Source organism: Brassica napus, chromosome C4 (genome assembly GCF_020379485.1).
Source record: "Brassica napus cultivar Da-Ae chromosome C4, Da-Ae, whole genome shotgun sequence".
Lineage (NCBI taxonomy): Eukaryota > Viridiplantae > Streptophyta > Magnoliopsida > Brassicales > Brassicaceae > Brassica > Brassica napus.
This window is the reverse complement of record NC_063447.1, coordinates 5002115-5016427: the sequence shown is the minus strand read 5'-3', so window position 1 is coordinate 5016427 and position 14313 is coordinate 5002115. Positions and strand designations below refer to the sequence as shown.

The 14313-nt window shown below is 39.3% G+C and overlaps 3 protein-coding genes and 1 non-coding gene across 5 annotated transcripts; 3 read left to right on the top strand and 1 right to left on the bottom strand.

Moving 5' to 3' along the window:
• Positions 1-299: 299 nt before the first annotated feature.
• Positions 300-4955, top strand: LOC106396639 (myosin-11). 2 transcript variants are annotated; one of them, XM_013837090.3, is made up of 13 exons: positions 300-633; positions 700-860; positions 958-1061; positions 1152-1232; positions 1379-1482; positions 1555-1641; positions 1792-1994; positions 2275-2476; positions 2562-2612; positions 2699-2797; positions 2907-2966; positions 3168-3292; positions 3594-4955. In XM_013837090.3, exons 1-13 carry the CDS (start codon positions 418-420, stop codon positions 4732-4734), a joined length of 2634 nt encoding a protein of 877 aa, XP_013692544.2. In that variant the 5' UTR covers positions 300-417; the 3' UTR covers positions 4735-4955. The 2 variants fall into 2 exon arrangements, with proteins under 2 accessions (XP_013692544.2, XP_013692545.2); XM_013837091.3 differs by having other exon boundaries at positions 301-633; positions 3171-3292.
• Positions 4956-7414: 2459 nt separating this feature from the next.
• LOC106394556 (protein LITTLE ZIPPER 1) lies at positions 7415-8319 on the top strand. The gene is made up of 2 exons (XM_013835124.3): positions 7415-7744; positions 7835-8319. Exons 1-2 carry the CDS (start codon positions 7545-7547, stop codon positions 8013-8015), a joined length of 381 nt encoding a protein of 126 aa, XP_013690578.1. The 5' UTR covers positions 7415-7544; the 3' UTR covers positions 8016-8319.
• Positions 8320-9028: 709 nt separating this feature from the next.
• Positions 9029-9127, top strand: LOC125586508. Its single transcript, XR_007323038.1, has one exon. It is a non-coding gene; the product is annotated as a U6 spliceosomal RNA (small nuclear RNA).
• A 490-nt stretch (positions 9128-9617) lies between these two features.
• Positions 9618-11608, bottom strand: LOC106396899 (4-hydroxy-tetrahydrodipicolinate synthase 2, chloroplastic). The gene is made up of 3 exons (XM_013837406.3): positions 10994-11608; positions 10830-10913; positions 9618-10747 (listed from the first exon to the last, which is right to left on the bottom strand). The coding sequence occupies exons 1-3, from the start codon at positions 11077-11079 to the stop codon at positions 9820-9822; spliced, it is 1098 nt and encodes a 365-aa protein (XP_013692860.1). The 5' UTR covers positions 11080-11608; the 3' UTR covers positions 9618-9819.
• Positions 11609-14313: the final 2705 nt, after the last annotated feature.

The window sequence follows — 14313 nt, the reverse complement described above, 5'->3', positions numbered from 1 at the left end:
CCGAACCGAACCCGAAACTATCCAAAATCCCTCGATTGTCCAGGGCTACCGAGGGTTATACAAAACGGCAATTTCACATGTACAATATGAGGGTCTACACTGTCTGGAGTTGGCAGAAGTATGGCCCAGTGGCCAGTAATATTCATTAAAGAAAGCGGAAGGCCCGTCTTGACACCGACACCTTTTCTCGTTGACGACCCTCATATCGTCTCTACATTCTAAAAGCGCAAACCCTATCGTTTATTTCTATATAAAGCGACGCTCATTCCTCGGTTCTATTTAACGAACGACAGAGCGTTCAGACGTCCGTCTTCCTCGAGAAGCTTCACTCAAAACTACAGAGAATAAAAAGCTCCTCCTAATCAGTGTTAGGGTTCCAAAACCCCCGCCATTTTTTCTCCTTCGCCGTAACCCTAAATGGCGTCTACCGCGGCTGACGGTAAGATTGCGGCTGCTGCTTCGTCGCGGATCAATAGTAGCCAAAACGACGCTTCTGCATCTCCGTCGATGAACTCCAAGGACTTCATCGTCTCCGTCGCTGCTAACATCGCCTCTCAGCCGCTGCAGAACTACGACTCGAACGTCTGGGGCGTCCTCACCGCAATTTCGAATAACGCTCGCAAACGCCGCCAGGTTTCGGACTGTAGTGTGATTGATTCCTCTTCTAAGTTTTGATTTTGTGATTTAATGTGGTTTTAGGGAATAAACATACTTTTGAATTCTGATGAGCATTGCTTCGGGCGGCTGCCGAGTCACGCGAGCTATCAGGTCGAGTCGAATGCTATAAGTGGGAATCACTGTAAGATACATCGTAAGGTGGTCACAGGCGGTGATGCGTCTGTCTTCTTGGAAGACACTAGGTTAGTGAACTAAAACCCCTCTTCTGCTTTATAGGTTAGTGAACTAAAGATTTAATCTTTATTTTTTTTTGTGTGTGTTCGTCTCTCTTTGATGCAGCACGAATGGTACGTTTCTCAATTGGGAGAGAGTGAAGAAGAAAGGTCCTGAAGTCAGGGTTCAGCATGGTGACATCATATCTTTTGCTGCTCCTCCTGACCATGGTAACTTACATCTCTTTCTCAAGCATTCTCAGTGGCTTTTAGGACTATAACACTTGACCGCTGCATTTTTTTTTCTTTCTTTTCTTTCAGAGAAGGCGTTTGCATTTGTATACCGCGAAATACTTGGAAACAATCCTGCGGTTTCCTCCATGAGCAGAAAAAGAAAAGCAGGTAGTCCAGGGTCCAGGCCTTTTTTTTTTGTTCCCGACTTGCCATTCGCATAGACTTAGGAGTGGAACGTATTAGGACATTTTTTCCACCATTGTATAGCACGTGTTTTCTCACTTTTGGATCTGTGTTTTTTTCCTGCTGTGAAGAGGATATAACTTGTGAAATTAAGAGGCCGAAGGGGATTGGGATTGGTGGTCCTGATGGTCCAATATCTTTGGATGATTTTAAGAGCCTCCAGCGATCAAACACAGTATGTTTGTCCGTTAATAGATGTTGGTGATTTGTATAAACATTGATGTAAACAATTAAAGGGTGTACGCAGGAACTGAGGAAACAGTTAGAAGCGCAAGTGCTTACCGTTGACACTCTGCGTAATGAGTCCCGGGCTATTGTGGAGCTGCATGAAAGTGTATGTTTGTGTTTTCTTTGAATTTGTGATATGGCGGGAGGTGTTTTTTAAGGTTAAATGTTGTTACAGAAGATAAAACTTATGGTATGATCTTCAAGTGATTGTTGGATTATTTAAGTATCTGTACTAATATTTCTTTGCATTCTGCAGGAAATTAAACAGATGAAAGAATCCGTTGCAAAATCTTTTCAGAATGAATTGACTGAGCTGCGTGAGCTAATAGATACTAGGCAAAAAGAACTGGCGCAGGTCAACAAAGTATCAGCCGAACAGAAGCATTCCATAGATGACCTTGGCGAGAGACTAAGCGGTTCTTTGCAATCACTCAGTGAAGCAAATGACATAATTAAAAGGTAAATGAATTATTTTCCCCTGGTTGGTTGTTGTTCTTTGGATCATATTTTATGCAAGTGTTGTGACAACTTGTACAATACTCTATTTAAGACTTCCAAGTTACCAACATAAAAATCTCTACGTAACTTTTCGTCATTTATCTAGAGCTAGGCATTAGTCGATCCTCTGAACTGTAATCCAGAAGACACTTCGAACTGGAATATTTTTATGTGGCTATTCGTTTATAAGCCTACACATTGCAAATATGTAACCGCATGATAACTTTTTTGTTACTTTCAGTCAAAAGGCGACTATAGATGAACTGAAGACAGGGCTGGATGAAGAGAGAAGTCAAAGAAAAGAGGAACGAGAAACCGCCGCTGCTGAAATAAAAGCTGCGATACATAAATGCCAAATTGAGGCTCAGGAAGAATTGAACAGATTTTCTGATGTTGCTATGAGACACGAGAGGGAACAACAAGAAGTAATCAACAAAATGAAGGTATTAATTGAGACTTGCTGTGTGAATTAACTCCTCTTTATTATTATGGCCTCAGAATAAGACAGTTGACTTGACAAATATTCAGGAGACAGAGAAAGAAAGGTCCACCCAAGTAGAAACTTTGATGTCCAAATTGGTATGTTTTGTAATTTATTGTACAGAAGCCTTGAACACCTTTTTCCATTTTGTTTGTCGTTTGAGAAGTTTGTTGGTGTTTTATAGGAAGATACGAGGCAGAAGCTGGTCTACTCTGACAATAGAAACCGCCAGCTAGAAGCACAACTTTCAGAGGAGCAGCTTGCTTCTGCTAATGCACAAAAAGTACAAAACCTGAATGCAATTTTACTTTTATTTTGCATAGTTCTCTTCTCTCTTTTTCTTTCTGTATTAACGGTTGCATTTGTTGCCAAAAAACTTCTATTTTGATCAGAAAATGGGAGAACTTGACCTTGAAATAAAAAGACTGCAAAAGGATCTGGAGAACGAAAAGGTAAGAATGGAAAGAGCTTTGTCTACCTCTATTCCTTTTTCACAGTTTAAAATCAGCGACATGCTTCTGTTTCCCACCTCTGCCCCTGTTACAGAATATGATAATATGCTGTTTTAGAGAACGTGTACATGTAGCTAGAGATTTGTTAGGTTGTCTCCATGAAGTTATATGTTTAAGCTGAGACTTTCTTTGTTTCGTTAGCAGGCAGCCCGAGAAGAAGCATGGGCAAAAGTGTCTGCCTTAGAACTAGAGATAAGTGCTGCTCTTCGAGATCTTGACGTTGAAAGACAGAGACACCGTGGTGCAAGAGAAAGAATCATGCTCCGGTAAGATATTATACGCATCGTGATATTTACTTTAGGCCTCAACTTTTTCTGTATATGATTGGTTGGATAACCAACATTATGGTAGATCTTCAAACGTCAATGGTAAAAACATTTAACGCATGCATGCTTCTTTAATCACTTGTAAGTTTATGTTTAGTGCTGCTGTACTGTTTTTATGCTTGTCTAGCTTTCCTGGTAAGAAGGTAGTCTCTTGTTGACTGTGTTGCCTTTAAACTATTAGCATGCATTGTTACGCAAGTTTGATTGGTCTGACTTATTGACACGCGGAATCTTCATGCAGTGAAACTCAGTTGCGGGCATTTTATTCTACGACTGAGGAGATCTCAGCTCTGTTTGCAAAGCAGCAGGAACAGCTCAAGAACATGCAGAGAACTCTAGAAGATGAGGAAAATTGTGACAATATTTCATTAGATATTGATCTTAATCCAGTAAACAGAAGTCTCATCAGAGGTAATAATACTCGGGAAGATGTCAGAGCAACGAACTGTGCTGCCAAGGCAAGCTCCTCCACATCAGGGCAAAGATCTGACAGAAACGAAGTTGTTGATACGTCCTGTGAAGATGCGGATGCTACTCAGAAGCATGACTGTGAGATCATGAGTCAGGAAGGCCAAAACACCCAAGAAGCTGATTATACAAGCTCTGATAAAGTCTCCAAGGGTGGATTTGGCTCCGACATAGGCGTTGTTGGTACAGCACCCACTTCGGGAACAGACCCTGTAGGAACAGAGCAAGTTGACGAAACTCAGAGTCCAGGAAATGACCATCTGAGGAAGTCAGTCATCTCAGCTGGTGACACAATGCAAATAGACTTTGAAACTCAGGTGCATGAAGGTGATCAGAATGATGAAGCTGCTCTCTTGTTAAGGAACAACCCCTTGAACGATGGAAGAGATACGCAAGACACAGAGGGAGTAGGCACTGTAAGAACGTCAGATCTTTTAGCTTCTGAAGTTGCTGGGAGTTGGGCTTATAGCACAGCTCCTTCTGTACATGGAGAAAACGAAGCCGAAAGAAGCAGAGAGGATGAAGAGAGTCAGACTCAAAGAATCAAGGAAGTGGCCGCTCAAGTAGGGGAGAGTCAAACTAAACCGACAGTTCCTGAGGTCCTGGACACTACAAGGAAAGCTGACGCTGAGCAAGTCGCTGTTGAGGAGACAATGGGGATCATTGAACAGGGAAAAATAAATCATGATAAGGTTTCTTCCGACTCTGAGACAGTGAGTTGTTCTGGTACAGATGATGATGACCATGTGAAGGAGAAACTTGGTCCTGTCTCAGACTCGGACACAGAGGGTTCTGATATGAATGATGACAAGCTGAGAGCACACTCTTTGGATTCGGATAGTGAAGGAAGCCACGAAGCTGATGAAAATCAAAAACAGGTGGACACCATGGACGAAGACGATAAAGCTCCTTAGCAACAAGACCTTGCTCTCGGTTTAACATATTCATTAAGTTTCACTCTCTTGCCAAATCTCCATCCTAGTTTAGTTTTCGTACTCGTGGACTCATTTTCGTTTAATTTCGTACATTAGAAGTAAGTTTGTGTAGATAGGGCATGGCAAATGGTAAGGTTGTAACATGGGACTTGTAATTTACGTGGGAACGTGAATCTAAACGAATTGATTCAATTTTTATTTTTGTGAAATGTCTATATATCAGGACAAAGTTTCTTTATAATGTAATGCAATGATAGCAACGATGGAACGAAGGGGAAAGGAGATGGCTAAGCTAGAGATGGGGCTAACAATATAGACAGATGAAGAAAGAACCAAGTCAGAGGAATCATCAATTGATAATCTGAAAGTTAAAAAAAAAAGAGAGGTGTTGATAGTGAGGATTGAGGAGAGGAGGAGAATCTCCCTTTTACTACAATTTCCATCATTATGAAAGCAGTAACTTACTTTAAAAGATGGCTATATATATAAACAATAATGGTAGAGATGATAGTCATAATAATAATAGAGTATAACAAAATGATAACAAGTTTTGAAGACTTTGTATTGAAGCGTGGATGGAGAAGGTTTTCATTTCGGTGTTGACTATCTCCTCCAGTTCCATTGATTCTCTCTTATTACTTAATTTGTCTTTGCATTTTGAGTTTCAATTTGAAATATCAATACAAGAAATGAGTACATCTTTTTGTAGTGGTCCTCCTAGTCCTTTTCTTTCCTTCTTTTTTTCTCCTTGTATATCATCATCAATACATGTAATGAGTAGAGTTTTTTTTTGTCAATGTCTAGCTTGATATTCTTATTGAATATTGTGAAATTTAGCTTTTTAGTGTTTCTTTATTTTTCTTATTTTTAACTAGGTTTTAGAGAATTTTGATATGGCTTATTTATAAGTCGCTGGTAAAAAAAAAAAAAGAGAAATTATAGTTTGTAAAATAAAGTTATTGATTGGGCCACTCCAAGGAAGGGGATTGGGCATATGTGCATGTGGTATGTGGAACTTGGGTTTGAGCATTAAAAAGAAAATAGCCCACAAAAATCAATATGCACAATGATGATGGTTGATGAATCTATCGTCGTCGAGTGGGGAACGGGTGTTAATACGGCAAATGGGTGTGATGATTATGAGAAGAAGAAGCCAAATCGGTGGTTTCGTTTTCTAAATTTAATGTGTTTTGGCTTTTGCTTCTACTCCTACTCGAGTACTCTCATGACTTTTTCCCCACTCACTAGTCACTACTACTACTTACTACGCAAGACAAAACATACATTTACATTTGTATGTGTTAAATAAAAGTCACTGCACCCGATTCGGTTGCATTCATTTCACACTTTTCTCCTCTTATTTCGATGTTTCAGAACCATTTTTTAAAACCCAAGCTCCCTACCTCACGTGACCCATCGTGAACCATGATTCCCTCTTGTTACCTTTTTGCATTATCTTCCCCGTCAAATCATATGAGCTTTAGTCTCTTTTGGAACAGATTTGGTTAGGATTTTAATTATAAAAGTACCCTTTTGATTTAAGGGTTAGAGAATGAAACATACTGGAGAATTGTACGTATTAATTATAAGAGGATATAAGGAACTAAAGAAGATATACACGATTGCCTAACACATGTTGTAAGCAGATTTTATGTTATTATCGTAGAATGAATATTTTAATCTACGAAAAAAAAAGAGTCTAACTGGCGACCACAATGAGTAGGAGTAAATTAAATAAAACTTTAGAACGTAAGTCTTGTTGTGCATATTTAACGGTGATTAACCATCATTAGATATGACTTTCAATAGAGTTGAAAATTCTGACTGGATTAACAATATCTACCTTGGAGGCTCTTGTACGTAATCTTTTTCCTTCGTGAAAAAGGCAAAAAAAAATTGAGACAAAGACTTGATGATTAAAAAGGTTTTAAGCAAAGAGAAACAATTGTACTTGTGAGGAAGATCGAGGTTTTCACGTACTCTTAACCTTTTTGACTTCTTTGCCTCCCCAACTAATCATGATTTGACCCTTTTTCCAGTCAAAAAAATCTGCCAAATCGCTTCATAAAACTCAAGAACTATTATTAAAAATCAAAGATAAGTCACATAGATGATATAATAACCAGTTTATTGTTTAGTAAATGTGTAACGGTATTGAAGTAAAAGTAATTGTGTAACGGTGAAAATAATGTATGAACTCATTAGGTTGGAACAAGAGTCGAGCCTGGTCTCGAATGTGAGTTATAGTACTGGTGGTATTAACTAATAATTGTAATTGTCATGAGATCCATAAATTTCATTCATATCTGATAAATATTTGCTTGTACTAGTGATTTATTCATTCAAAAATATATATACTATATATATGGAAACAATAGTTGTTAATGTACGAATAGCCAAATGATTCACAGATTTGACTAACTGTCACATAGACCCATCAACCATGTGATTAAGTGGACAAAACATGCAAACAAACAAATCAATAACAATAGTTTGTTTAGTCGTGTGTACCTCTTAACGGTGAGTTTGAGCTTTTTAGGAAACATCCTAAATTCTTCTAAATAGTACACAATTAACTAATCAATCACTCTAAAATAAAAAAGAAAAAAAAAAGAAAAAAAAGAAAAAAATAGTAGAGATAGAGACTATTTTTGTTTACTTGTTCTTCTTCATTCATCTTCAAAAAAAAATTCAACTTCATCTTCTCCCTGTCCCTTTGTAATGATGATTCTTCTTTTGCCATCATTACCTTCAAAAGAAGCCTCTCTCTCTCTTCTCTCTCCAAAAAAATGCAAAAAACTTTCATCTATATAACGCCTCTCTATATCCATCTCTCCAGCTACCCAAACACTTCTCACTTCTTCTTGTCTCTCTCTCTTGAATCTCCAAAGATGTGTTTGAGTTCTTCACGACCATTCTCAGACACACCCACGAGATTAGTTTTGTACCTCAAAACACAAACCCACGTTCGTATCCCTCGCCTATCCAGGTTTCGATCTCCATCATCACACACTATCTATAATCAACTCTATAATGAAGTCACTATTGTGTTTAAGTGCTTTATTTTTTACTTTTCCAGGAGGAGAAGGATGTGGAGGAAGGAAAAGGAGATGGAGATGAAAAATATAAGGCTTTACATGGAGAACCAATACATCATACAAGAGAATGAGAAACTCAAGAAGAAAGCTCTTCTTCTTCACCAAGAAAACAAAGCTCTCTTCTCTCAGCTTCAGACCAAAAAAGTTTCACATGTTCCATAAACAACAACCTTACCATCAACAAGCACTAAGATCATATTCTTCTGCTTCTTTCTTTAGTGGGTCAATAATAATAAATCTAAGGGCCCTAAACACACACCAAAGTCTTATTATCTAAGTGGGTCTTATAAGTTACAATCAAGGGTTTAGTCTCATTGGGGTATACATCTAATTTATTGGTTTCTTTTTTATAGTTTCATCTCCTTGTCATCTCTTTTTGAATATATGTTTATATTCATCTTTTTAATATATGTAATCTCTGTATGTGTGTGCTTTTGTTAATGGTTAATCTACTTTTTAGTTAATATTTCTGTTGGTTTCTAATTTGCTACCTTCTACTCAACATGTCAATCTTAACAAAGACCGTATGGCTTGAAAAATAATTGTTAATATTAAAATTAAATGATTTTCACATGGGGATGCTGTTACCGCTCCAAGATCGCAAGATGGCAACGCCATGCCGTTTCAACTAATAGAACCAAACAAGCATGCCGTTTCCATCCAACAATTTAAAAACAGAGCAAATAAAAGCATATCACAAGTTCTCATAATCCAAATATAATGCCCCGACCGCCCACAGCTAATGGGCCACTCACGTCCGCTCTCTCGGTCTGTGGGTCCCATACTGTCTGACGGTTGGTCCGTTAATTTTTCAAGGCACGAAATCATTGTTTACTGACCCTGCAATCACCACCCGACCTTTCCCCGTGCTTTAGCCTCATTCGCAAGGTATCGTGAATCACTTCCCGATAGGTCACCCATCCTTTCACTACTTCAGCCCAACCATGCTTAACTGTGGAGTTCTAAACGAATGTGTGACGGAAAAGGTAAGTCAACCTTGGTGACATAGGTAGTCAAATCAATTCTCTTAAGTCTTTTCATATATCACAACTCGGGATGTTACAATTCACCTCCTCTCAAAGAACGCAACGTCCTCGTTGCGCCCCACGACAGGTCTCAAGACGCCTCTCAGGTCAAAACTGAAATGGCTAACCAGCTCTGATACCACTTATAACGCCCCACGACATCCGATAAAATTGGAACGATACAGAGAAGATTAGCATGGCCCATGCGCAAGGATGTCACGCACAAATCGAGAAATGGTCCAAATTTTTCACTTATAACGCCCCGACCGCCCACAGCTAATGGGCCACCCACGCCTGCTCTCTCGGCCCGTGGGCCTCATCCTGTCTGACGGTCGGTCCGTTAATTTTCCAAGGTACGGAATCATTGTTTACTGACCCTGCAATCACCACCCGACCTTTCCCCGTGCTTTGGCCTCACTCGCACGGTATCGCGAATCACTTCCCGATATGTCACCCATCCTTTCACTACTTCAGCCCAAGCATGCTTAACTCTGGAGTTGTAAACGAATGTGTGACGGAAAAGGTAAGTCAAATTTGGTGACATAGGTAGCCAAATCAATTCTCTCAAGTCTTTTCACATATCACAACTCGAGATGTTACAATTCACCCCCTCTCAAAGAACGCAAGTCCTCGATCCCGATAGGTCACTTATCATTTCACTACCCCAGCCCAAGCATGCTTAACTCTGGAGTTCTAAACAAATGTGTGACAGAAAAGGTAAGTCAACTTTAGTGACATAGGTAGCCAAATCAATTCTGTTAAACCTTTTCACATATCACAACTCGGTATGTTACACCAAAACAAGACCAGAACATATGATGAAACTCATTCAATGAGTTTTCATTCATCAGCTACATAAACCAAAAAGTATAAAAACCATCTCTTCCTTCTTCATTAAATACCAAACAAATTAACCAAAAGATTCAAGAAAGCAGTATATGCTAATATCGACCGATAAGGATAAAGTCATCATCATCAAGAGCCTGGACATCCCTCTCACCAACAAAATGCTCCCTCCCAATCTCCTCCACCATCCTCACAAACTCAACCCTCTTAGCCAAAGGCAACGGAACATACGGCAACCTGAAAACGGGCCTCGCCACACCGAGCTGGGCCAAAGCAGTGTTGAGCCCAATCGGGTTCGGCTCCCGGAACAGCCACCCCATCAACGGCCTTAGCTTCTCGTTCAACTCCGAGTTCTTCCCTTCAAACACCAGCTTCCTCATCAAACCAGGAACCAAGTTACTCGTAACCGATATAACCCCCGTCGCTCCATAGTCCCACCTCGAGTCATGACACTCGTCATCGTTCCCGCTCCACACAGAAACCCCATTCTCCGTATACTCCTCGACCCTCTCGTTCCCGACGCACTCCTTCACGCCAGCTAAATTAGAACTCCTAGAAAGCTCGAAAACGACACGTGGCGGAATGTCCTGCCCCGTGCGGCCGGGGACGTTGTAGATAATCGTGGGCCCCATATGGAGAACGGACTGAAAATGGGCGATCATACCGTCGATAGATGTTTTGCCGTAGTAAGGGTTGATGTGGAGGGCGGCGTGCATCCCGACGGCGAACCCCTGCTCGGTGGCGTGGATGGCTTCTCTGGTGGAGTTGCTTCCGGTGTTGCCGATGACTTTGATGCTTGCGCCGAAGCAGTTGACGGTGTGGCCTATGAGCATGATGTGCTCGTCCCAGCTCATGAGCTGGCCTTCGCCGGTCGTGCCGACGACGATGACGCCTTCCGCGCCGTTTTGGATCTGGATGTTGATGAGGTCGTCGTAGGCTTCTAGGTCGAATCTCCCGTCGGGGAGGTAAGGCGTTTTGATGGCTGTTATGAGTCGTAGGGCTTTGATGTCATCTGTGTTGGTCCTGGCATTAGCACAAAAACAAACATGAGCTTTTTAGATGAATCTAAAAAGTCTTTATTTATTTATTTATCTATCAGACAGACCTGTTTTTGACCTCTAAGCTGCGCATAGGGAGGTGGAAGTTGGGTAACACAGCTGCTTTTGGAGAGATCCATTTCGAGCTCTTTCTGCGTTATGAGCAACATGATAGATAGAACAAGAGGTGTTTAAGGTCGTAATGTCTTAGTAATTAGTCTAAATGACTAACCTCTTGTAGGCCTGGAATGGCTTTGGACAGGGGAAGTGCATAGCAGAGTCCATAGAACACAAGCCGTAACCTTTCAAAGCAGCCATCTCACAGTAACAGAATTTACCAAACGTCAAATTATAAAATCGGAACTCAATTCTCAGAACAAATCAAATCACCGAGCTTTGGCAATCAGTTGGCGAGGATGATGGCGATAGTGTGAGTGATTCCGATGATAGTAACCGAAGAGAGAATCGTTGGACGGAGAAGTGAAGCGATTGAGAGGCTTCTCGGCATAATGACGAGAGATTCCGATGAGCAGGAGGAAGCGGCGGTAGAGATGGACGGAGGATGAAGAACTAGAGACAGAGGATTATATTCAGACAAAGAGCCTTCGTAGGGTCTTGTTTTGTCTCTCGAGAGAGCTTCTGCGATACTGCCACGTGGAGTTTAACTCATCGACACGTACAAAGATTAGTATGGACTAACTTTTGTCTTAGCAGCCTTCTCGAATACTTTTTAGAGCAAAACAATGGTTTATAATTTTGATTAATGTATTGTGCATATAATTAAGCTCATGCAATGCATGTTCATGTACATTCGGTCCATCGTGGCTGCTCCACATAATTTCGTTTTCTTAAAGTCAATTCTATTTTTTTGGTCTATAATAGTGTCTATTGTCTAATAATAACACACATTAAGATTCTGCAATCAAAGACTCTTGAAATGTTTAACACTAACCTCTATCCAGTAAGAGCGTTAAGAAAACAGAACACTCCCTTATGAGCCCATTATAGGCTCAATATATTATGGCCTAACCGAGTCAAAGATTAATAAGCCCAACTTAAAGTTTGGAAACCTGAATCTTATTCGTTTACAACGTCACAGAAAGAAAAAATAAAAACGGAGTCTAGTTTTTGGTACATTATCAGTGAATGATCTGGTTCATAAGCACTACTAACTATGACCACATTCGTTGATAAACAACTGTTAATGTTCAATCAAGAAACACGAATCCGAACATAACTAATATGTCTAATAAATAATATATCGAATTGAAGATAGACCCACTTCAGTTATAGTGGATTTATTTTGGGTTTTTTTATGTAGTGTAATCATTGAACTTGAAAGTGAAACAATCTATTTTATGTCTAACTCATAATGCCGACAAAAATTTGAAGTTTCAAGTTTCTGACCGTCTAATAAAACCAGGGAACATTTTTTTTTTAAAAGGTACATCAAATTGATAAAAGACACTTAATAGACAACATATAAGAATGTATATCATCCACCATAAACATAATTGCGCAGGCTATGTTCAACTTATATTTGTCGTTATAATTATATGATTGATAGTAATCGTTCGGACAGCCAAAAAAAAAAAAAAAGAGAGAGCGATCGATAGGTTATAGAAAAAGGTGAAAGAGGAGATGAGATGTAAATGCAAAAGGGAGACAGATAAGAGATGATGGGGAAAGTGTGGAAGGGAGGTGGCTTTGGAAGTAAGGAACTCTCACTTCACTCATCTCCTCGTAAAGGAACTTTTCCTTCTCAGAGACACGCACGTGCGTTGGTGCTACATCCAATGCTCTTCTTCTCTTCTCTATCCACTTACAAAACAAACCCTACACACATAAATTATGTTCTTCCATAATATGTACAGTATGTGATACTAGTATATAGTATATGCAGTGATCAAGTGAGCTAGTCGATGCAATCATCATTTTCCTACTCGACCCTTTTCTTACTTAAAAAATAACATAACAGTCATATACTGTACAATTTGATCAGTTCCTTAATATCAGGAAACTACTTATATAAGTGTACATATCTAAGGATTTTCGTGTAAATGTGTAAATACAAGTATCCGCCAAATGCAATCACCTTGTTCCCAAGTCTTGTTCTTGTCATTATGCCTCTTGCCTCACCATTATCTTACCAACCTCGGAACAATCATCCTTTTCTCCTTTTTACTACCTCCGCTCCTGAAAGTAAGATGTTTTAGATTTTTTTTTTGTTCCACAAAGATAGATTTTCTATATTGTTAAGGTATTTTTTTATACTTTTGAGAAACATTAATTGAGAATATTTGAATTGATTAAATTTTATTGGTGGAAAGTTATTGGAAAGCGTATAAGAAAATAAAAAATAAATTAAATTATAAACATTTATTAAATTCTTAATAAGCGTGCATACTATAGAAAATCTTACTTTCAGGAATAGAGGGAGTATCTTTTATGCCTCTTGCCTCACCATCTATCTTCTACCCAATGTTCTAAAACGCGGCCGTCTTGGCGAGTACGCGTCCGACTATATGGTGATCGGAGACTCACCGCCGCGAAGAGGGGCAAATCGTAGGCTTGAGGCGGTGCGACGAGTTTCTTCCGCCTTTATCGTAGAATAGGAAAAAGCGCCGAGTAATAGCTCCGAACCGAGTCAACCCAATCTCAAAAATCTAGCATTTCAGATCTTAATCTCACATCCGAGCTAGCTCTGACCACCGTAATACCGGATTACGGTGTTCACACTGCGTTTGGGCAATAGAGAGAGGATAAGTCGAAGAAATTTACAGATGCGTAGAAACTGTAATAAATATTTGAGGAAGAAGAAGACTTATTTACAAGTCTACCATCCATTAAAGACAAAAAAAAATATAAAAAGAACAAAAATGAACAAAACACAATTCGAAGTCGGAATGAATTGAAACCAAATCTCTTTATTGTCCACTACGCCACGTTTACAAATTAGTTATCTAACCAAATTTAAATTGATTAATTATATAATTATACATTATATCGAAATGCACCTGTAAAAAGCTTAAAAACTAGGCTCCGCGTATACCCCGCTTAATCCCCGATTTTTTAGTAATTCGCTAGGCCCGAAGTTGCCGCCCGACTAACGCCTAGCGTAATTCCGAACAGGGCTTCTACCTTACAACTGGTATAATTTTATTTTATAGCCGTTGATATTAAATACAAATAACCACTGTTAAATTAAATCTTTAACACAGAAAAATAATACCATACAAACAATGTGAATTCTTCGGGAAATGGATTTAGACTTTAATAAGTGTACGGACTAAAAACATATATTTGACCTAATATACAACAACAAAAAATTGACATGGTTAGTAACATGTAACTTTTTCTTGGGTGTACTCGTTGAGCGTTATAAACATTTCAATAAGCGTATATATGCACTATAATTTAACATATACGCAAAGCTTAGTTATCACTAACACATGGATCATAAAATCTTGGAACCAATTTATTATTTTTTCATAGTCAACGCAGACACACAAACTCCCCTCGCAAACCTAAAAGATCGATCGACCATTCTCA

Bases quoted from the DNA above. Each gene is read 5' to 3' on its own strand.
- LOC106396639 (XM_013837090.3), top strand. From the start codon at position 418: ATGGCGTCTACCGCGGCTGACGGTAAGATTGCGGCTGCTGCTTCGTCG. The intron at 1,233-1,378 runs GTAGTCCAGGGT...CCTGCTGTGAAG, and splicing joins GAGCAGAAAAAGAAAAGCAG to AGGATATAACTTGTGAAATT. The intron at 2,967-3,167 runs GTAAGAATGGAA...TTGTTTCGTTAG, and splicing joins AGGATCTGGAGAACGAAAAG to CAGGCAGCCCGAGAAGAAGC.
- LOC106394556 (XM_013835124.3), top strand. From the start codon at position 7,545: ATGCAAAAAACTTTCATCTATATAACGCCTCTCTATATCCATCTCTCC. The intron at 7,745-7,834 runs GTTTCGATCTCC...TTACTTTTCCAG, and splicing joins CGTATCCCTCGCCTATCCAG to GAGGAGAAGGATGTGGAGGA.
- LOC106396899 (XM_013837406.3), bottom strand. From the start codon at position 11,079: ATGGCTGCTTTGAAAGGTTACGGCTTGTGTTCTATGGACTCTGCTATG. The intron at 10,914-10,993 runs GTTAGTCATTTA...CTCATAACGCAG, and splicing joins CCATTCCAGGCCTACAAGAG to AAAGAGCTCGAAATGGATCT. The intron at 10,748-10,829 runs GTCTGTCTGATA...TGCTAATGCCAG, and splicing joins AGCTTAGAGGTCAAAAACAG to GACCAACACAGATGACATCA.